The sequence below is a fragment of the Heliconius melpomene genome, chromosome 18 (assembly GCF_056956725.1).
Source record: "Heliconius melpomene rosina isolate 202511_hmr_F chromosome 18, ASM5695672v1, whole genome shotgun sequence".
NCBI classification, from domain to species: Eukaryota; Metazoa; Arthropoda; class Insecta; order Lepidoptera; family Nymphalidae; genus Heliconius; species Heliconius melpomene.
The window spans coordinates 12,883,607-12,906,394 of record NC_140406.1 but is presented as its reverse complement, the minus strand read 5'-3'; the positions used below and the strand labels follow the sequence as shown (position 1 = coordinate 12,906,394).

Genomic DNA, 22,788 nt, shown 5'->3' with positions numbered 1-22,788 from the left:
GCATACTTACCTGGCGTAGGGGACACCGTGATCAAGAAGGCGGTTCCCCCAGAGCGAGGCCCTTCCATTGCACTGCGGTCGGGTTGACCTCTGCGATTATCCCTAATGCGGATAACTCGGACGCGTAATTTTTGGTAGTGGGGACTGCGTACGCGCCGTCCCCCTCAGAAAACTTTATAAATATCAACTCAAGTGACTATAGTAAGAATGTGACCTGTATTGTATTAGTTACAAATTACAGTTGTACTGTAATATATCTGTCGTAAATCTATTATTACAGCACAATCTATGAATCTTAGAAACAAGGGTGTCATCGCAATCTTCATTATAAAGTTTAACATCAAGCTTGATGATGATGTATGATTAAAAGTTAGCCTTTGAGACACGAAAACAATTGTAATCCTATATAAGTTCTACTAACTTTCATTTACTTAATTTTACTCCCATAGGTCATGGCGTGAGAACGTGAAACTCGTGAACACAGAACGTATTAAGATCGAGAACGTGGACTACCACACTGACTTCACCATCGTGAACGCTGTACGTCGCGACACCGGCAAATATACACTTAGAGCGGAAAATTGCAACGGTTTCGATGAAGAAACTGTTGAACTCACAGTTCTTAGCAAACCTAGCTCACCTAAGGGTAATATTTGTTTTTGGTTAATTTCAGATGTATTTAGTATTAAGTTATATTTTTGTTAAAAAATCTGTATTTTTCTTATTTTAGTCGTTTGACATTGGAATTTTAATTGGACCAACGCCTAGTACAATTATGTAATAAAAAATATGATAGACTTACAACAAAGTAGTTTCGCCTAAATTCAATTTTGTCTCTTTTATTTCTCGAATATTTATGAAATTATTTATATTCCTTTCTTATTAGGACCTTTGGAAGTCACAGACATCCATGCAGAAGGTTGTAAGGTCAGGTGGGAGAAACCTGAGGATGATGGTGGTTCTCCAGTCAAGGAGTACGAACTGGAAAAGATGGACCTTGCTACTGGCAAGTGGGTCCGCGTTGGCAGGTAACTAACTTATTTTTTATCGTACTTAATATATATTTAATGAAAAATTGTAAAATAAGTTTTTGTACCTAAAAATATTGTTTAAATGTTTCATTTTATAAATATTTATGCATTCCATATATGTATGTCTGTAGATCGGAAAAAGTGTATTTTCTTAAGTGACATTTTGATTCATTAAATAGTTTGGCTTAGAAAACAGTACTTTGAAAAGGTGGCTTGTGTTACTCCATATCAATAATGAAACTACCATTAATTTTATTCAATACAAAGTACCATTCCTTACTCACAGTTTTTGCAGCTTGGGGAATATATTATCCTAAAAGAATCAGGGCAGTTGTTTCATAGTATTTATACAATATTATACAAATTGCTTATTATTTATACAAATTGCTTATTATTTATTTGGTAGTATAAAATGTTATATAAAAATATTGTGTAAAAAGCACACACAAAAATGTATACATATTACACAAAAAAATGTATACATATAAAATTTAAAAATCCTTCACCTTATCTATTTTCAGAGTTGCTGGCGACAAGAAACCCTTGGAAATGGAGGTGACTGGCCTGGAACCAGGTCACCAGTACAAGTTCAGGGTGACAGCAGTCAACGACGAGGGAGACTCTGAGCCTTTGGAAACTGAGAAGGCTATACTTGCCAAGAATCCATTCGGTAAGTTGGCTTAGTAAGATTTTAATATTATAATTTGTATAAGATCACATTTTGCGTAATTAAAATCAGGGTAATTAAAAGACATAAAGAAGGTTGTAATGTTTGCTATTTTACATGCTCAACACGTTTCGTAATTTCGTTAGGAAAGGATTTGGTTAAACCATAATTGACTAACTCAATTACGGCTTTTACGATACTTTATATTTTTAAATTTACTTTACAATAATTTACTTAATATTTAATAAGATAAGATGAATTTAAAAGGATAATTATATGTTTTCCCTTTTAGACGTTGCAGACAAACCGGGGAGTGTTGAAGTGGCGGACCACGACAACCAAAGTGCCACCATCAAATGGGAACCGCCCAAGTCTGATGGCGGAGCCCCCATACAGAAATATATTATACAGAAAAGACCTAAAGGCGGAGATTGGGAGAATGCTGCTGAGGTATTGTATCGATTTGTTTGACTTGGTGATGCATATAGCGAGTCAGAGATAATTTTGTGTTAGGAACTCTGTCATACAATGTTGGCCTATTGTTTATTGTATTTGTTATTCTGAAAATATTATTAACATAGCGTGAGAGTAGTTGTTATTGGATTCTGTCGTCTAATATTAATGTGAAAAAGTGAGGAACGAAAGTGTCTTTGTGGGAGCGGAGTATCTTAACTCAAGATCTCACCTAGTTAGTGCCTACACTGCTATGTGCATTATAAAAGGTATTCATTAAATGTTTATTATTCCATCTTAGGTGCCTGGAAATGCAACCAGCGGCAAAGTCGATGGACTGCCTGAAGGTAGCGAATACGAATTCCGCGTGATCGCTGTCAACAAGGCTGGACCATCTGAGGCCTCTGAGCCTACTAAGATGACTACTATTAGACATAAAGCATGTAAGTATGGCATTTTTTTGCAATGTTATTTTTGTTATGTAATGGGCAAACTCATTTATTGCTGAGTCAAATATGATATTATTTTATTTTATCTTATTTATTATTGTTTTTCATATATTTCTTTACTGTGCTTCAAATACATGCATTTTATTATAATAATATGGTCAATCTACCACCTATTGTTTGTAAAAGAAAAAATAATAAGCAAAAATAACTTATATAGTATTACATTGTTTCCTTTTCTTATTTGACCGCTTAGAATACATGGGTATGTACTATTTGTTATTGCTTCTTAATTACTGTAACTTTTTTTTACTTAAGACTTGACTTACACCATTACAAAACTGAGTGCCAGTTGCCTGTTTAGTTTAAAAAATGAGTTTTTTTTTACTTTTGTCAAAAACATGATAAAAAGACTATCATAACAACCTCATTAAATAATTTGTTAATTTTATTATATATAATACATTCCATTTTTTCATTTTCAGTAAAACCACGTATCGACCGTACGAACCTCAAGGCGTTAGCAGTGAGGGCCGGTAAAGCGATATTCTTTGATGTCAATGTGAAAGGCGAACCTGCACCCAAAGTGCAATGGTTCCGCAAGTGGAAGAACGAGGAGAAAGAGGTAGGAAATATTTTTTGTTATTATTTTTAATGTTTTTCTTATTTTTTTATTAAGTTAACAAATATATCTTAATTAATTTAGTGAATATCTAAAATATATAATAATACCTAATTAAATATATAATAATTCCTACCACCAGGTCACAGAAAACGTAATCAACGTGGATTACAACACAAAACTCGATATTAAAGAGGCAATCCGCGCCATGACAGGCACTTACCGTATTCTAGCGACCAACGAGCACGGCAAAGACGAGGCGGAGGTTGAGATCACTGTGCTGTCCTCGCCGAGCAAGCCTGGAGGTCCTTTGAAGGTCACTGATGTCACCAAGAATGGCTGCAAGCTGGCCTGGAAGAAACCTGAGGATGATGGCGGTGGGTTTTGTTACTTAGTAAAATGATTGATATTGCTATAATATATAAAACATGTTTAATATATTATATTGATTCAACTATTTTATTTGCAAAATATACGCAAAATTAACCAATAAATTATGTTTAATCATGATGGCATATTTATACCGCCCATGCTATAAATATATTACCCAATGGAACTGAGGACTAAAATGTAATTATCTCCAGATATAAAAAGAAAAATCAGTGTAGGCACAGGGAACCTAGTGTTAAGACACTCCATTACCCATTTCTCCAGATATGTAATAAAAAAAGAATCTTAAGATGTTTTGGTTATTTTATTTTATGCTACCAAAATAATATTATTTTATAGTATTACAAACACGCTATTTTACAATATTTGAACATTATATATTGGTACTGTTTTCGTTCGTATTTGTTTCGTTCATATCGTTTCGTCGTTGTTCGTTTTACAGTAGTATTAAAATACACCGTTTTTCACATCATAATTGTTGAAAACTAATTATGTATTTAAAATTCCAGGTAAACCAGTAACAGGATACGTAGTAGAGAAATTAAATAAAGCAACTGGCCGATGGGTGCCAGTGGGTAAAACTGACGATACGGAAATGGAAATCAAAGGTCTGCAAGAAGGCGAGGAGTACGAGTTCAGGGTGAAGGCCGTCAACGATGAGGGCGAGTCAGAGCCTTTGAAAACTGATCACTCTATTGTTGCTAAGAATCCTTATGGTGGGTACTTTTATAATTTTTTTGATTATGAAACTGTCGTGGTGCAGTGGCGCAAGCCTGTTACTATAAATGCGATAGACAAAAATGTTCTTTTATTTTTAATATTTTAAAAACTTTCTTTTCTTTTTTCAAATTAGTTTGTAGAAAGACAAGTTTTAACTGCCTTAAGGCAGTTCGCATCAGTTGGTATATCCTTGTCATATCCATGTAAACTGACACTTTCATTAGTACTAGTATGATGATTATTTATCATTTCTCCCTCCCAGATATACCTGGTAAGCCATCAGTACCCACGCTAGAGGACTGGGACGTGGACCGCGTTGATTTGAAGTGGGAGGCACCTAAGAACAACGGCGGTGCACCCATCACTGGATACATTATTGAGAAGAAGGAGAAGTATGGCCACTGGCAAGAGGCGCTAGTTACTACGGTATGTTAAATGCACTCTTATTTGTGTCGAGGATGTAGTAAATGTGACGGTATTAGGTATGTATGATTTCTGCTCAGGGGAATAATTTATTAATATTATTGCTATTTCCTCGCCCTGGAAACAGGAAAGAGCGCGGCATTGAGGCCTGCCACTCACGGAATATCGCGAAAATTTGTGCAGAATGGATAGTCCAAACACTAGATTTCTATACTGCTGTTTGTAAAAAAATGTATGGAGTTTGATTTTAGCTTGAGTGTTAGTGTTATAATATTAGAGTGGTTTAAAATAACTATGATAAATTTAATTTCATTTTAATTTCTTTATTCTTGTAACACGACTAAGTGCGTCGCACTTTGTTCCGACACTCGACAAAATCTTTCATATAATTGGGCGGTGATTGGGGGACAGATTGTCTTAAAACTATTTTCCCTCACCCCACTGAATATAGCATATGCGAGATACAGCGTGAAGTCTTATAATAATAATAAATAATCTAATGTCTTCCCAACAGACGCCAGAATGCAAAGCCCGAATACCAGATCTAAAAGAAGGCAACACCTACCAGTTTAGAGTGCGGGCGGTCAACAAGGCGGGCCCCGGCGAACCCGGCGATGCTACACAACCACATGTAGCTAAGGCTAGATTCTGTAAGTCTATTCATTTTTTTATGTATATTACCAGCGACCCAATCGCGGCTTCGTTGCTGACACTAATTGTTATAAAATAGCCAAATTATACAAAATATTTACATAAATTGTGAAAATATTGTTCTTTTAAATTAGATTTTGCAAAGATGTACTTCTTTATGAGATTTACAGCTTATGATTAGTGTAAATAACCTCATATACCACGAAGGGGATATATATTTAGTTTAGCATTTTTATTTAGTTTATACCACCTAAGTCATGTGATAAATTTGATTTACTTATTAACAGTTTCAATCAATTTTCTATTTAATAATTTATTTATTATTTTAGTGAAACCTCACATCAATCGTGACAAGATGGTGGCGGTACGAGTTCGTGCCGGTACAACTATCAAGTTAGATGTCGACATCAAGGGTGAACCTCCACCGACCAAGACATGGACGTTAGCTAACAAGGTACTGTTTATATGTTAAAAATAGATGAATATAACCAAGCTGAGAGAAATAAACTTTTTTGCTCGATCAGAGCCAACTATTTTTAATTACAAATATTAAGACAAATTTAATGCCAATGACACAAAAAAAATATACACTAAATTCAAATAATCATAAAAATTAATTCCTACTAGGTTATAGAAAACGCACCAGGAGTTAAACTCGAGAACGAGGACTACAACACTCGCCTTCAGATCTTTGAGTCCTCGTGGAAAAACACCGGCGTCTACACTCTTAAGGCTGAGAATGATTCCGGTGCAGATGAAGCTACAGTTGAAATTACTGTTCTAGGTCAGTTTGTTGTTTTGTTGTATGAAGATTTTTAAATTATTTATTATTTATTTAAGCAAAAATAAGAAAATTGTCTGTGGCTTATTATATCAATGTGGGAGTTAGTATACCTAGTATTAAATGACATATAGCATTGTGGACAGAAGTTACTTAGTCTTAAAACACTATTCCTCACATACTGCTCAATTTTCGAAACATTTTGGGCTAATAAAGTAATTTTCTCTCCAATTCGCCTTTACAAACAGGTCTACAACTTATTAAACATATTTTTCACATTTTTAAAGTGTCATTCCACACTAAGGAAAGAATTCTGAATAAGTACTATTAAACATAATATATCAATATAAATATAATATGTTTAAGTGGTATAAAAATATTTAATAATCTAATTAATAAAAAAAATCATCCATAGACAAACCAGGCAAACCAGAAGGTCCATTGGAAGTGTCCGACGTGCATGCGGAACACGTAAAACTGTCATGGAATAAACCAAAACACACTGGTGGTTTACCACTCAGTGCTTATATTGTGGAGAAAATGGACACTGCCACTGGCAAATGGAGTCCCGCTGGTACTATTGAGCCGGACGTCACTGAGGCCACTGTTACTGGTAATTATTTATGAGATATACCGTAAGAAGTCATCGTTAATCTAAATATTCTTTATTCAATTTGGACGTTAAAAGCACTTTTCAATAAAGAAGTTAATATTTAAAAAATGTCAGTAGTGTCAGTCCTACAGCACTGGCATGAAAAGCAGTGGTGCTAAGAAGAGCCCACAAAAAATACCATAGTTTATAAATGTAGATTTTCGAATAAATCACAAATAATTTAATTCATTTATCATTATAATAATCTTACACAGAATATTGTATATCTTAAGATTCACACCTTTTTATTTTTATATACCGTAGTATTTAACCCTTTTAAATAAAGGGAGAACTTTTTGATATATTAAGTCCATTTTCTGTTTAAAAAATGGGAAAAGAAACCAATGTTAACTAATCCTCGATTACTATTTGAAATCAGAAATCCAACATTTCCAAAAAATGACACATACCATACTTAATTGAGTTCACATTTTTCATTGGATTTCTCACTACTTTTTTCACTAATACAATACCTATTCACAATTCCAGGTTTAGAACCAGGACGCACATACCAATTCCGCGTAAAGGCATTAAACGAGGAGGGCGAATCCGAACCCTTGGACACGGACCATGGTATCTTAGCCAAGAACCCATACGATGTGCCAGCGCCACCTGGTCTGCCCGACATCGTGGACTGGGATGAGAAGTCAGCCAAATTGAAGTGGGAACCCCCTATAAGGGACAATGGGGCGCCGATCACTGGATATATTATTGAAGTCATGGATAGGGATAGAGGCGAATTTGTTAAAGTTAGTATTGTATTTTTTGGTTATCTTTTTTATTTAGGTGTTTGTGTTGTATTTTTTAATTTGTTGTTCTTGGAATAATATATAATTATATATGCAATTTCTTAATTTTTAAGCAGTATTAAGTTATTTTAAGTCAACTAAAGAAAAATAAATGTCTTGTAAAAATAGTCTAACAATTAATTGTTGGAAAATTACCATATAACATACTTAAATTAAATTTAACTAGTAGCTAGATTAGAAATTTTATGTATTTTTTGTTAATATATAAAAAAATAAATACATCGTCCATCAGGCCGCAGAAATCCACGGCAATGTATGCCAAGGCACAGTGCCAAAACTGGAGGAAGGTAACCAGTACCAATTCAGAGTACGCGCCCTGAACAAGGCAGGACAGTCCGAGCCGTCAGAGAACACCAACTGGCATACTGCTAAGCCTAGATTCTGTAAGTATGCTTGGTTTTGTTGTAATAAGTGGGGATTTCCGATGTCCTACAGATCTTTTTTATTTTTAGTCTACATTCTTTAACATTTTTTTTTAAATATGCCGAAATTACTACGAACATTTAACGCAAATTTATATAAATATTTTTTTATAATCTAATGAAATTTAAAAAAATCAATAATCGTAAAAATATTTATAGTATTCCCTTCCTAAACATTTGTACATGTTTTTATCAACACTTACTATTTCCCAACAGTGAAACCAAGAATCGACCGTACAAACCTCAACTTGATTACTGTCAAAGCTGGTCTCCCCGTATCCTTGGATGTGAAGGTCTTCGGAGAGCCACCTGCCAAAGTCACTTGGCACTTCCAAGGTCAGGAACTGGTGAACAGGGAAAACCTGGAGATCATTAACGTGGACTATAACACTAAGTTCTTGATGACCAAGTGCAAACGTGCTAATAGTGGCAAATACGTGATCAAAGCTAAGAATGAAGTTGGTGAAGATGAAGCTGAAGTTGAAATTATTGTTGTTGGTAAGATTTTTTTCATTTACAATTACTCAATTTTGAATTTGTGTTGTTTTGTTTTGAAATTGACTGTCGTTTAAAAAGTAGAGTAAAAATGTATAAACAGTTAATTAATATCAATTAATTGTAAATCGGTTATTAAGGTGATCAGAAAATACTTATTGAAATATAACTTAAGCTGTACAACTTGAGTGTAAATTGGTTGTAATGTATATTTTTTATTATATATTCGGTAGCTAATGATAAGTGTGACCAATACTTATCGATTTTAAATAAACACGCTGGCCATAGTAAGAGTGTATCGAACCATGATTTTTTATTAATTTATTTTTTAGGCAAACCATCCAGGCCCAAGGGTCCATTGGACGTAGCAGATGTAACCAAAAACAGCTGTACTCTATCTTGGCAGAAACCAGAAGACGATGGTGGATCTCCAATTGAATATTATGAAATTGAGAAACTTGACCCATTAACTGGTAAGTGGATTGGTCTACTTATAAACGACTAGCGGACGCGCGCAGCTTCGCTAGCTCACTAGGCGATTTAAATTTTTTTCCATAAAAACTTTCAACCCCTTATTTGCGCCCTTAGGGGGTCAATTCTAGAAAACCATGAAACACATGTTCAATTAAATACTTTTAAGAATCTAAGTTTTAAATTTTATAAAAATCGGTGGCCATTTAAAGATTTTTCCATACAAACTTTCAACCCCTTATTTGCACTCTTAGTGGGAGAATTCTAGAAAACGATAAAATACGTGTTCAATTAAATACTTTTATAAATCTAAATTTCAAATTTTATAAAAATCGGTGCCGATTAAATTTTTTTCCATACAAACTTTAAACTCCTATTTCACCCCTTTAGGATTAAAATTTTTCAAAATCCCTTCTTAGTGGATGTCCAGATAACGAAAGAAAACATCTGTCCAAATATCACGTTTCTACGCTCAGCGGTTACGGCTGTGCGAGCGTCTTACCTCAGTCAGTGAGGACAACTCCTTTTATATATATTTAGATAATAAAAATCATTATAAAAATGTCAAAATATTATATAGCTAAGACGTTTTTCATAAAATATGTAGGATAAAGTAAAATGTTTCTTTTTCATATTTTTTATTAGTAACTGTATATTGCGTAGGTCTTTTTATCTGAGCAAATAAAAAAACTGTAGAGTGATATGTTACTCTACTCTCTACAATTATTAGCGGGATTCATTGGTGCTTACTGAGGATTAAGACAAAAAAACTATGAATATTTATAAACTTACATTTTACATGGAGCCGAAGCCTTATTCGTTACGTGAAGATGGACGCTACGATTGCCAATTTTCATAATATATAGTCTACAAAACTAATGATAGTTTAAATTGTCATTCTTAGCAATAATCAGTGGGGAGCGGAAATTTGTAAAAATCTCCATACAGATATGTTAAATAAATCGTATAAGAATTTCAACGTAGTTTGATAGTAAAAGAAATGTATGGCTTAGTATTCCGAGCGCTTTAACGGTTTCCAAGAGAAGCGGGTTTGAGTTACAGCTGCAGTTCCCGCTACATCCAAATTTTTATAGTTTTTAAAAGCCCTAACACGTTAAAAATACTAAAAATGAATACGAATATTACAACTATAATCTTCTATCTTACAGGCCAATGGATCCCATGCGGTACAGCGAAGGACACTAAAGCAAACGTAACAGGCCTACAAGAGGGCAAACCCTACAAGTTTAGAGTGAAAGCAGTGAATAAAGAAGGCGAGTCGGAGGAATTAGAAACGGAGAAACCAATCATTGCTAAGAATCCGTTTGGTAATTAACTTTTTTATTATTTACATTTTTTTAGCGAAGTGTTTTTATATTTGTATATGTATCTGAGTAGGGAGAAAAGACCTTGTGTTAAGATACTGAGTTCCTCAGTTTTTGACCAATTTTCGTCATGGGTATCTAACCCGTATCCATTGTATAAAAGTATTTATAATAAGGTTTTTTTTTGTCTTATTAAATAATAAGTTTACAGAACCTTGTATAAAAAAACTTGTACGATAATTAGTTTACATAACAAAATGTCAATAATCAATAATATTATTCTAACATTACACCACATTACAGATGAACCAGGTAAGCCCGGTCGTCCAGAACCACGCAACTGGGACAAGGACTTTGTCGACTTGGAATGGTCACCGCCGAAGGAAGATGGCGGCGCTCCCATCACTGGATATATTGTGCAGAAGAGGGAGAAGGGAGAGAGGTAGTGTTTTGTTTAATTAGATGACTGTTATGAATTATTTGGAATTACTTGTGACTTACAAAAATATAGAAATAATAAATATATTGAGTTATTCTTGTATTTATTTATATAACTTAATTAAAAGATATTTTATTTAAAACAATACATATAAATATGAAACTGTTATTACCGATAACGTAACATATGAAATGAAAGGTTTGTTTTATGAAATAATTAACAAATATTTTTTTTATTTAATCAGGAAATGGGTAGATTGTCTCCGTACATCCGGAGAACGTCCCACCGGTCACGTGACCGATGTGGAGGAGGGTCATGAATACCAATTCAGGGTAATTGCTATTAACAAGGCGGGACAGGGTGAGCCCTCGGAACCTAGCAAGTCTGTTACCGCTAAGCCTAGATTCTGTAAGTATTGTAAAATGTATATTGTCTTTATATAAGATTTTTTTTATTTATTTCGTTTAGTTTTGAGAAATGTTGCACTTTATTTAACTACGTAGAAATAAGAAAAAAAAAATTTTTCAACACCAACTTGCTGAGTGCCGGAACGCAACGGCGCTTATTATCTAGTTACCAGAACATGGAAATTAAACTAATTCATTCCTCAGAATGGGAGTCGAGCTCAAAACCCTCGCGCTTATAACACTGTACAACGGTTAATATTATTCATATTTATTTTGTTGCCTGTTTTTTATTATTTGATTTTTTTTTAGTGGCCCCCAAGATCGATCGAAAACTTCTACAAAGTCGCAAAATCAAGGTCGGACAAACACTTAAACTTGAAGCCGACATCAAGGGTGAACCAGAACCGACGATCACATGGACTTTCAAGGATCAAACACTCAAGAGTACGGAGAGATTGAAGATAGAGAATGTAGACTATCATACTTCGTTCTCTCTGCAAAAATTGACGAGAGAAGATGGTGGAAAATATGTGGTTACTGCTAAGAATGATTCTGGTACTGATTCAGTAGAAATTGAGATTACGGTTGTGAGCAAACCATCCAAACCAAAGGGTCCTTTGAAGGTAGGCATTGTTTTAATGTCCTATTTTTATTGAATAGTCATGTTATATATTTTATAAAAAAATATATTTTATCTAGCATTTTTTGTTATTCTACATTTGTTAGTCCAAATATAGTAGATTCTACTAATTTTGAGGCCGTCGTAGCGCAGCATCACAAGGGTATGACTGTAACGCGACGGTTGTGGGTTCGATCCCCACTCGAGGAACTGAAATATTTATTTACGTTTATATTTCCATTTCTTCGCTCTGGTGTCGAGGCAAAGTGCGGCGTTGAGTTCTGCCACTCAACACGCAATGCCTCCAGAATTCGGCAGAAAATGGGGAACGGAATGTCTTAACACTAGGTTCCCTCTTCCTACCCTGCTGTGTGCGGGATACAGCATGAAGCTGATTTAATTTTTTATTTAATTTAATTTAATTTAATTTCTATATTTTGGTCATGTCAATTTTGCTTGCTAAATTATCGATTTTTTTCAAAATTTCGCCTTTTCCCAGTTCTACTTCTAATAGTAACGCAATAGTATTTCTGATTATATTAAAATAAATTGTTTGTAATGTTCATGCCGCAGGAACAAAAGAGTGCAACTGTAAACACAATAGGTTGTGGGTTCGATTCCCACTCGAGGAAATGGCATATTTAATATTTCTGACATAGTACTAGTAATCAATACAATTATATCCAAACTTTATTACTCGTATACAGGTATCCGATGTGAAAGCGGACGGCTGCAAACTAAAATGGGAACCTCCAGAGGACGATGGTGGTGAACCTGTAGAGAGCTACGTCGTAGAGCGCATGGACACGGATTCAGGGAGATGGGTGCCAGTTTGCACTACAAAGGTACCCGAGGCTGACGTCACAGGGCTGAACGAGGGCAAGGATTACATGTTCAGAGTGAAAGCGGTCAATCCTGAAGGTGAAAGTGAACCTTTGGTTACGGAAACTGCTACGACCGCGAAGAATCCGTATGGTGAGTTGTTGTTTTATTATATTTTCTCAATAGTCATGAATATTATGTAATATACATAATATAAAGTTGAAAAAACAAATCTACATAAATAAATGTATTAATATATTTCATATTAAAATCCATTTATTAATTACTAGCGAAATAAAAACGGCTTCGGTCTTTTAAAATTATTGCAAAAACTTGACATATATTGTAGCTATCTAGCATCTATTCTTACAAATTAATATTGTCAATGGGAAATTGACAATATTAGTAAGATCTATTCTTCTTGTTCTTCTAAAATGAAATTTGCTATTACCTTCATAACAGGTGAACCCGATCCACCCGGTAAACCTGAGTTTAAAGACTGGTCGGCCGACCATGTGGACCTCAAGTGGGAGAAGCCTGCCAACGATGGTGGTGCACCCATCACTGCTTACATCGTGGAGAAGAAGGACAGAGATACTGGAAAGTGGGTTAAGGCTGCTGAGGTAAGGAACATAGGTTGTTTTACTATTTTATCTACTCCGGGACCAATCGTGGTGCAGAGGCACGAAGTGTGACTGTAGACGAGATAGGTTATGGGTTCGATTCCCACTCGAAAAAAATAAACATTTAATATTTTAATTTTCTTTGGTTTGGTGTCAAGTTATTAAGGCAAAATACGGCGTTGAATTCCGCCACTCAACACGCATTGCCTACAAAATAGTAGTATTAACACTAGGTTCCCATTGCCTATCCTGCTGTGTGCAAAAAGGGTACAACTTTTTTGCTTCACGTATTAACAAATAGATGTAATAATATATTTCCATAATTATTATTTTTTTTTAGGTACCCGGTACTAAGACTGAGGCTCGTATCCCCGACCTGATCGAGGGTAAGACATACCAATTCCGTGTGAAAGCTGTGAACAAAGCAGGCCCTGGAAAGCCTTCTGCGGCCTCTGAGAACTTACTGGCTAAGGATAGATTTGGTAAGAATGGAAAAGATTTATTTTTAGTTCTAAATAATATTTCCTTTTGAATCTTAATAATGTTCCCTATGCTGGGTACGCCGAATGGAATGGAATCTTTGAATGGTTTAGATCACTTGAGGTTCATTGAGTTTTGCAACAGTTGAGGGTTTGGGTGTTTCGGATTTCCCGCGCTCGTCTATAAGACAACAAAAATATTTAGTAATATAATCAGAGGCCGCGGTATCACTCATGTATAATAAAAGTATTTATAATTAAAATGTATAAACAAAAGATCTATAAATTGATTTGTATATAAATGTATTATTTCCTAATATTGTCATACTATTTTTATGGTTATGGGTTCGATCTCGTCTACACATGACATAAGCAGTATATTTGAATTTAGAATTCCATCAGATATGCATAACGTTAAAAAATAATATTTGTATTTTATTATAATTTGTGTTTCAGCCCCGCCAAAGATCGACCGCACCAACTTGCGTGATCTTACACTCAAAGCTGGACAGAACATTAGGTTAGACGTCAAAGTATCCGGTGAACCTCCACCAACAAAGACTTGGTAAGTCATCCGCATAAGCTATTGAGGCTGAGTAATTTCTATAATTTATCGCGGTCGTGGTACATGATCTGATTTTAAAGGCGATCGTTGAGGCTGCTATTTGCTGGAGGATATGAGCTATTTTCATTTTCTATCGCTAGTAAAGAGTGCAACGTTAAATTTGATACTGAAAAACGGAGTGTCCTTCTGCCTACATAAGACACTCCATTTCAATCTCTCCTATGTATTTATTATATATAGGATGCAGCGTTGAACTGAAAAATAAATATTATCATTGCATGTTGCATGATAAACCAAAATATCCCTTAATCTAACTTCAATATCCAATTTCTTAGGTTCCACAACAAAGAGCGGCTGTCCACTCGCGATGATCTCTCCGTAGACGTAGAGGATTATAGAACTAAACTGTCCGTGGTAGTCGCTTTCCGTAAACACAGTGGTACCTATGTACTTAAAGCTGAAAACAGCAGTGGAAAAGACGAAGCTACTATACAAATCAATGTACTGGATGTTCCCGCTAAGCCTGAGGGACCTTTGAAGGTGAGATTTATTAAAGAACATCTTAAAAGTTATTAGGACCTTTAGATAGTATTATATCTTAATTATAATTTTAAATGCGATGTTGTGAGTCCTTTTGTAGTCTTGAAAATTTAGTCTTAATAATAACATAGTGACAAAAATTTGCAAACAGTCTCGTCGTCCTAATTTTGTAATATTCCTTTTTGTATGGCTTGAATACTTAATTTTAATTTATTTTATGAATAACAATATTCCTTCGTCTAGAATTTGATACTACAAACCTAGTAACTGTAATAATGTTAAAATTAATTCTCTTCAGATATCCGACGTCCACAAAGAAGGTTGTACGCTCAAATGGAACCCACCCCTAGACGATGGTGGGGCTCCCATCGACCACTATCTAGTGGAGAAACTAGATACAGAAACTGGCAGATGGCTCCCGGCCATGAAGACCAAGGATCCTAAAGCAGACATAGAAAATCTGGTGCCAGGTCATGAATACAAATTCAGAGTGTCTGCCGTCAATAATGAAGGTGTCTCTGAACCGTTGGAGGGAGAACAGTCTATAATTGCTAAGAATCCCTTCGGTGCGTATTAGTTTTTTTTATTGTTATTTTAATTTATTTATCTGAGGCCATCGGTGACACGAGAGTGTGAGCTTGATTCTTACTCGGGGTAATGAAATATTTTCATAGTAACAACAAAAACGCGAGGTTTAGTTCCGCCACGTGATGTTCAAATTTTAGAATTTTTGCGCATAGCCCAGTGAGTCCTTTACCACTAGATTCCCTTTCACTACTCTGTCATATGCGAGATATCAAAGGATCTGGTTAAATTACAAATTATTATTTTTTCTTTTATAGACGAGCCCGGCAAACCCGGAACACCAGAGGTCCTGGACTGGGACAAAGACCACGTGGACCTCAAATGGTCCAAACCAATCAAAGATGGTGGCGCACCAATCACTGGGTACATTATTGAGAAACGAGAAGTTGGGTCGACCAAATGGGTGAAAGCTTGTGAGGTATGTTAATAAAGTCTTATAAACTTATTTTATTTTTATTTCTTGATTATTTTTTACATAGCCTTATTTAACAAAATTGGCTAACATTGTTATTTTTATCCCGTCTCATTGTTAGTGTCACTCAACGCTACGTTTAGTCGTTAGTAACTATGAAAATAAAAAAAAGAAAAGAAAAGAAAGTGCAAAGAAGTTCAGAGATCACATCTACAAGTGTAAAAATGCATGAGTAAAATGTAAAAGTGTATGAGTAAAAAATCTTATAATTAAAAAAATGTAATATCGTTTGTCCCTTTAGGTTGGACCTAACGATAACGACAAAGCAACTGTACCTAACCTAGATGAGGGTACCGAATACGAATTCAGAGTGAAGGCAGTGAATGAAGCTGGACCTGGAGAACCAAGTGACGCCAGCAAATCTGTTACTTGCAAGCCTAGACGATGTGAGTTTAAAAAAAACACAAATTTAAAAAAGTTAATGTTTATAGATTGATTCGGTTTTTGAAAGTTAACATAAAAAAATATAATTTTATTAAAATTAAACACATATATTTTTTATTATAAATCAGCAGCAGATTTATTATAAATACTTGGTAGTATTATTTTTTTACAAAACAAGTTTTTTATTTAAAATTTTTCGAAAGTTTTGTTATGTGTAAAACGACAAACAACAACATTTTTATTAATTATTAAAATATATTTTAATATTTCTATAATGTATATATAATCCATTTTCAAGTGGCACCCAAGATCGATCGTCGTAGCCTCCGTCCCATAAAGGTTCATGAAGGTGAACCCATATCCCTCGACGTCAAAGTGTCTGGTGAACCCGCACCTGACGTCGCTTGGTCGCTCAATGGCAAGATTGTTAGCAGTGGAAATGGGCTTAAGTGTAAGTATATTTGTTGTTTTTCCTAATATTCTCGAAGAAACAACTTATATAAATATTCATTTTTCGCTCTACACGTCTCGATAAAAAATGGCGGAAAATAAGAAACGTGCCACTAGATTCCCTTTGCATATCTTGCTGTATGCAAGGTACAGCGTGAAGCTAAAACAAAATCCTTAGTTAAAGTCAAATATTTGTTGCTTTCATATTATTCATACATATGTTTATAGTTAGCAAATTTATCAGTATTTTCTTAGATTTAATGATGAACAACAGTTAAGGAAAATTATAGTGTATTAGTTTTCTACTAAAAACTATTAATTAATAATTTTAATGTTATGTACAATGCGTTTACAGTGGTAAATGTGCCTTACCTGAGCAAGTACCAGCATTCAAGTCCGCGTCGCAAGGACTCCGGTACATATAAGATACAAGCCACTAATAAATATGGACAAGATACAGCTGAGGTCGAGATTATTGTTGTTTGTGAGTATTGTGTATGTTTTTTTTAATTGGCTTGGGGTGGTTCTGTTAAATAAAAAAATATAATTGTTATCTATTTAAGATTTACATCTGAAAAGTTTTTTTTTATGTATAATAATATAGTAAATAATATATTTGTTTGATATAGATTTGTCATTGGAAACAGATTTTTTTCTTAAGTTATATTAGTTTTGTCTAAAATAAAATAAAAATCTAATTTTTTAATATCTTCACCAATTTTATAGCTAAACCCGACAAACCAGAGGGTCCACTAGAAGTGTCCGACATCCACAAAGACGGGTGCACGCTCAAATGGAAGAGGCCCAAGGACGATGGTGGTGAACCCATCGAGAACTATGTGGTGGAGAAATATGACCCCGAAACCGGTGTATGGGTACCCGTTGGAAAAACCTTGGGCAATGTGCCTGAAATGGAGGTACATATAGGCTTAGAAAATATACTCCTAAGATATTTTATTATAAATTTTCTAATTATATAAAGACAGTGGGTATAGAGCAGAGGAACAACGAGAAATTATATTTGTTTTCCATGCACCTCCTAATTTTCGACACAGTTCCGTAACTCAACACGCAACACACCACGATTGTGTCCAAACTGATAAATAATAATTTTCCCGAGTTGGAACAGAACCCATAACCATCGCGTTTAGATTGCTCTTGTGCATGTTTTTTCTTATATTGTTAAAATTGTATTAAATTGTAATGTTGTATTAAAATATTGATATTTTTTAACAGGTAGACGGCTTAATCCCCGGTCACGAGTACAAGTTCCGTGTGAAGGCGGTCAACAAGGAGGGCGAGTCTGAGCCATTGGAGACATTCGGCTCTATTGTCGCCAAAGATCCATTTAGTAAGTGTATTTTTTTGCTTTATTATGTATCAATATGTACAGAGCTAAACTGAAATAATTTAGTTATTATTGTATTTTTTATTGTAGTTATTATATTTTAATTGTAATCTGTAAATAATCTGTAGAAACCTGACTGATGAAAGTATCGTTTTGTGAGCTTCAAGATTTAATAAAATATTACACTGATTGTTTCTCTATATATAAGTAAATAAAATAATAGTAATATTAATAAAATATTTTCGTAACAGCTGTCCCAGATGCCCCTTCCACTCCTGTGCCAGACGACTGGTCGGCCACACATGTGGACCTCAAGTGGGAGCCCCCTGTGTCAGACGGAGGATCACCCATCATTGGTTATATTGTCGAGAAGAAGGACAAATATAGTCCGCTATGGGAGAAGGCGATAGAAACGCATACACCTACTCCTAGTGCTACGGTTAATGGGTAAATACGTATTTTTTTAAATGGGAACCGTCACTATCAGACCACAGCTCACTCATCATTCGATCGATCGACTGCCGCAAGCCGAGGTTCGAGTCCCGCAGAAGTTGCTGCCGCTGCTCCACTAAATTACTTAAAAATATTAAACCATTATTTTATTTTGTCATACGTAACATTTACCAAGTAATAAAACTTTTCTTACAGGCTAATAGAAGGCAACGAATACCAATTCCGAGTGATTGCAATAAACAAAGCTGGTCAAAGTAAACCTTCAGAAGCCAGTAAGAACTTCATCGCCAAGCCCAGGTTCCTGGCTCCCAAGATCGACAGGAGACACTTGCGTGACGTTACCTTGTCCGCCGGGTCTACCTTGAAACTGGAGGCGGCTATAACTGGTGAACCAGCTCCGGCTGTGGAATGGAGGTGTGTTTACCGTTTTTATATATTGTAGATGTAGCAATTTTGAGTGAATTGACTGACTCATCAACATTGCAAACTGAAATTTTAATTTTAGATTTTGTTTCTGGACTATACTTAGAACAAAATAAAATAGATTTCGACCCAGAATACCTACATGCGATCACTAATCAGTTTCTTTATCCCACCAGATACCAGAACATGCCTCTGCGACCCTCCAAGGCGGTCACAATCGACAGTCCGGACTACTTCACCAAGCTGGTGGTCCGGCCCGTGCGGAGGGATGACTCGGGCGAGTACACCGTCACGGCAATCAACTCCAGTGGCAAGGACGTAGTCACCATAAACGTGGTGGTCACCGACAAACCTGCTAAGCCTGAAGGACCGTTGCAGGTAAGCTTCACCGTATTTCTAGTAAAGCTGGGTAGGATGGGGAAACCGAGTGTTTATATCTGTTAACTTCTGGAGCTTAACGTCGTAGTTTGGTTCGGTCACGATGGCCGATATTTTTATTGGTTATGTTGGACTTATAAGTATAAGTCTATTTAAGATATTTTTTGAGGTGAAAGTATAAATAAGAAACTTTAAATTATACTAATAAACAAAACTCTTACGTTCGTTTAACTAACAAAAAGACAAATTCTAGGCGAAATAAAATATGTCATTAATATTCTTAGGGTTAGGATTCTTTGTTCAAAAGGTTAATAAATATTTTATGGCTCTGAGTATACGTATTCTAAGTTTGCCACTACCAAAATTTAAAATATCTGTAACAAAATTCTAACCAGTTAAGCTTATTTATTACACTGTTCAAGAACATTTAGAGGATAACCATGTATGGAATTAATGTTTATTGAATGTCATGCAGGATAGCTGCCAGCTAATGTAATAAATATATTATACTATTGACTTTGAAAAGAGCTACTGTTGAGTTTCTTGCCGGCTCTTCTCAGCAGAACTGCCTTCCGAACCGGTGTCGGTGGTAGCTTTTTGTTTATAATTGTTCATTCGACGATTCATATTGCTTATAATAGTCTATTTGAATAAAGAATTTTTTGAATTTCAATTTGTGCTTACTGTACACATATTCTAACCATCCAATGAAGGGTTTTTGGGTATAATATATATTATTTCTAACTAGCCGTGGTCTAAAAACAAACGCGCGATACATTTTGCGATACATTTAAAGAAGGTACTATCGAAACGATTGACGTTATTTAATGTAATTTATAATATAATATTTCTTTCAATTCAAACCAGTAGTTTCTGAGATAAGCGCGTTCAAACTATTTTTTTATGCTTCATAATATTTTTATCCTTGTTTCATACGTTATCTAATACTAAAATAATTATTATATTCAGATTTCGGACGTCCACAAAGACGGGTGCACGCTCAAATGGAAGAGACCCAAGGACGACGGTGGTGCGCCCATCGAGTACTATCAAGTCGATAAATTGGACACAGATACTGGAGTATGGGTGCCTTGCGCGAGGTCGGATGAACCTCGTGAGTTTAGATCTTGAATATTTTTCTTCTGATTATATAATTACGTACTAAGCATTTTTTAAGTATTCTTTGTATAGTTACTTATAGTTTTAATACTTCTCAGGTTGCGATGTAACCGGTTTGACTCCTGGCAAAGAATACAAGTTCCGCGTGTCGGCTGTCAATTCCGAAGGAGAATCTGAGCCGCTCATTTCAGAAGAGAAGATTGTCGCTAATAACCCATATGATGAACCTGGTAACTTAGTTTTTTTTTGGTTAAGATTTTATATTTTTTGCAAATAGAATTCATAGTCCCATACCTACTTGTATAGAATCAAAAACAACAGTTACTGGTCCTTTTTTAATTAATATTATGTTCAATACAATGATCACCATTCACTAAACATGTCTTAGTTAAAACTAAGATCGGACTATGATCGATCGAATTAAAATTCACGATGACAAAAAAAAGATTCAGCTTTAATATAAAATCGTCGAGAAAGTCTAACACTTATAAAAAATATTTTAAAAATCAAAAATCAGCTTCACGCGGTGCCCACACACAGCAGGGTATTCTTAACTTACTGCCGAATTCTGGAGGCATTGTGTGTTAAGTGGCAGAACTCAACGCCGCGTTTTGCCTCAACATCAGAGCGAAGAAATGGAAATATAAACGTAAATAAATGAAATATTATGATTTCATATATCTATGTTATATGTCAAATTATATTATCCAGGTGCGCCCGGCACTCCGTCAGTCACAGACTGGGATAAGGACCACGTGGACCTCAAGTGGACACCACCACAACAAGATGGCGGCGCTCCCATAGAAGCGTATATAGTCGAGAAGAAAGACAAATTCGGTAATTGGGAGAAGGCTCTGGAAGTACCGGCTGATAAAACTGCATGCACTGTACCGGATTTGGTTGAGGGACAGACATATGAGTTTCGGTAAGATATTTATTATTTCGACATGTTTTAGCAGCTTCACGCTTTATACCGCCTAGATAGGCAGCAAAAATCAAGACCCACGGTTCTTTGTTCTCCCCTATCCGTCCCAATTTTACACACTTTAAAATAAATGTATAAAAAAAAAAAATTAAACCAATTTGGTTATTTATTAATGTAACTAATTCATCTTATAATAATATAATATATATAATTATACTATATAATTCTTACTATTGTAACGTAATGACATTGTTTTTTTATAATAAAATAAATACTTTTATTCTTTTCTAATTTATCATTCGAATTAATCTGATAATATTTTTTCCTCAGCGTTCGTGCTGTAAATAAAGCAGGTCCAGGAGTACCCAGCGACAGCACACACCCCATTGTGGCCAAACCCAGAAACTTGGCACCTAAGATTGACAGAACAAACCTTATTGATATTAAGATCAAGGTTGGACAGAAGTTCGGATTTGATGTTAAGGTGAGTGAACTTAATCTATTTCTTAGCTTCACGCTGTATCCCGTATAAAGCAAAGTTCCAATTTTCGAGATATTGCATGTTGAGTGTCGGAACTCAACATCGTACATTGTGAGGAAATTAAAATAACCTCCGGTTGGGAATCAAACCGTCCGTTACCGTCGCGCTTAAAGTTCGACTCTGTATTGCCGCATCACGACGGCCATAAGGCCGTCCCGTTTTAAAATTTTTACTTATTTGTTACATTTACTTATTTATATATACTAATAATTATTTTAAAATTATGTATAGTAATAGATAAAAAGCTTAAAACATCATTAATTTGAATAAAAATTACAGGTAACCGGAGAACCAATGCCCGAAACCAAATGGTTCTTGGGAAAACGTGAAGTGAAATCCGGTGGTGAGATGAAAGTACAGCATTCCGACTATAATACTAAATTAAATTGTAAATCAGCTACACGGTCAGATAGCGGCAGATATACGATAACCGCTGAAAACTCAAATGGCAAGGATGTGGCTGAAGTAGAAGTAATAGTGCTGAGTGTGCCAAGTCCACCTGGTGGACCACTTAAGGTTGGTTTCCTTTTTTTTAGTTTCACGCTGTATCTCGCATATGGCAAGGTACAGAAAGAACTTAGTGCTAAGACAATCTGTACTCCAGTCTCCGCCCAATGCATTGCGTGTTGGGCGGTGCGGACTCAACGCCGTGTTTTCTTCATTAGAACGGAGGAATCAAAATAATTTAAATATAATTTCCCCTGAGTTTTTGTTTTTTGAATCCACAACGATCAAGTTTACGGTCAGACGCTATCCAACTATGCCACGCTTTTACTAAAAATGATTATTTATTTGATTTTATACATTTTGCAAATTCTTTCTTGTTTCTTGCTTGGAAAATATTGGTTTTGTTGTAAG

At 35.1% G+C, this 22,788-nt stretch overlaps 1 protein-coding gene, 1 long non-coding RNA gene and 1 other non-coding gene across 7 annotated transcripts in view; 2 read left to right on the top strand and 1 right to left on the bottom strand.

Annotated features, from left to right (window-relative positions):
• The window catches only part of bt (projectin protein bent), a 97,610-nt gene that overhangs the window by 44,200 nt on the left and 30,622 nt on the right, over positions 1-22,788 (top strand). For all 5 annotated transcript variants that reach the window (XM_085202319.1, XM_085202316.1, XM_085202314.1 and 2 more), the window contains 41 exons: positions 450-646; positions 887-1,028; positions 1,553-1,701; positions 1,991-2,148; positions 2,453-2,594; positions 3,083-3,222; positions 3,362-3,596; positions 4,119-4,325; positions 4,592-4,755; positions 5,267-5,402; positions 5,733-5,857; positions 6,031-6,187; positions 6,600-6,797; positions 7,326-7,585; positions 7,878-8,028; positions 8,284-8,565; positions 8,895-9,035; positions 10,203-10,361; positions 10,662-10,800; positions 11,042-11,205; positions 11,514-11,827; positions 12,531-12,798; positions 13,108-13,268; positions 13,609-13,750; positions 14,204-14,312; positions 14,648-14,852; positions 15,151-15,418; positions 15,695-15,855; positions 16,151-16,295; positions 16,592-16,744; positions 17,099-17,227; positions 17,470-17,660; positions 17,980-18,094; positions 18,343-18,538; positions 18,740-18,958; positions 19,144-19,345; positions 20,315-20,459; positions 20,563-20,694; positions 21,176-21,389; positions 21,720-21,873; positions 22,210-22,446. In XM_085202319.1, the coding sequence (XP_085058445.1) occupies positions 450-646; positions 887-1,028; positions 1,553-1,701; positions 1,991-2,148; positions 2,453-2,594; positions 3,083-3,222; positions 3,362-3,596; positions 4,119-4,325; positions 4,592-4,755; positions 5,267-5,402; positions 5,733-5,857; positions 6,031-6,187; positions 6,600-6,797; positions 7,326-7,585; positions 7,878-8,028; positions 8,284-8,565; positions 8,895-9,035; positions 10,203-10,361; positions 10,662-10,800; positions 11,042-11,205; positions 11,514-11,827; positions 12,531-12,798; positions 13,108-13,268; positions 13,609-13,750; positions 14,204-14,312; positions 14,648-14,852; positions 15,151-15,418; positions 15,695-15,855; positions 16,151-16,295; positions 16,592-16,744; positions 17,099-17,227; positions 17,470-17,660; positions 17,980-18,094; positions 18,343-18,538; positions 18,740-18,958; positions 19,144-19,345; positions 20,315-20,459; positions 20,563-20,694; positions 21,176-21,389; positions 21,720-21,873; positions 22,210-22,446 (7,306 nt within the window). The remainder of the gene's footprint in view (positions 1-449; positions 647-886; positions 1,029-1,552; positions 1,702-1,990; positions 2,149-2,452; positions 2,595-3,082; positions 3,223-3,361; positions 3,597-4,118; positions 4,326-4,591; positions 4,756-5,266; positions 5,403-5,732; positions 5,858-6,030; positions 6,188-6,599; positions 6,798-7,325; positions 7,586-7,877; positions 8,029-8,283; positions 8,566-8,894; positions 9,036-10,202; positions 10,362-10,661; positions 10,801-11,041; positions 11,206-11,513; positions 11,828-12,530; positions 12,799-13,107; positions 13,269-13,608; positions 13,751-14,203; positions 14,313-14,647; positions 14,853-15,150; positions 15,419-15,694; positions 15,856-16,150; positions 16,296-16,591; positions 16,745-17,098; positions 17,228-17,469; positions 17,661-17,979; positions 18,095-18,342; positions 18,539-18,739; positions 18,959-19,143; positions 19,346-20,314; positions 20,460-20,562; positions 20,695-21,175; positions 21,390-21,719; positions 21,874-22,209; positions 22,447-22,788) is intronic.
• Positions 3-164, top strand: LOC146529632 (U1 spliceosomal RNA). Its single transcript, XR_014879057.1, has one exon. It is a non-coding gene; the product is annotated as a U1 spliceosomal RNA (small nuclear RNA).
• Positions 16,738-17,620, bottom strand: LOC146529631 (uncharacterized). The gene is made up of 3 exons (XR_014879041.1): positions 17,485-17,620; positions 17,116-17,269; positions 16,738-16,903 (listed from the first exon to the last, which is right to left on the bottom strand). It is a non-coding gene; the product is annotated as an uncharacterized LOC146529631 (long non-coding RNA).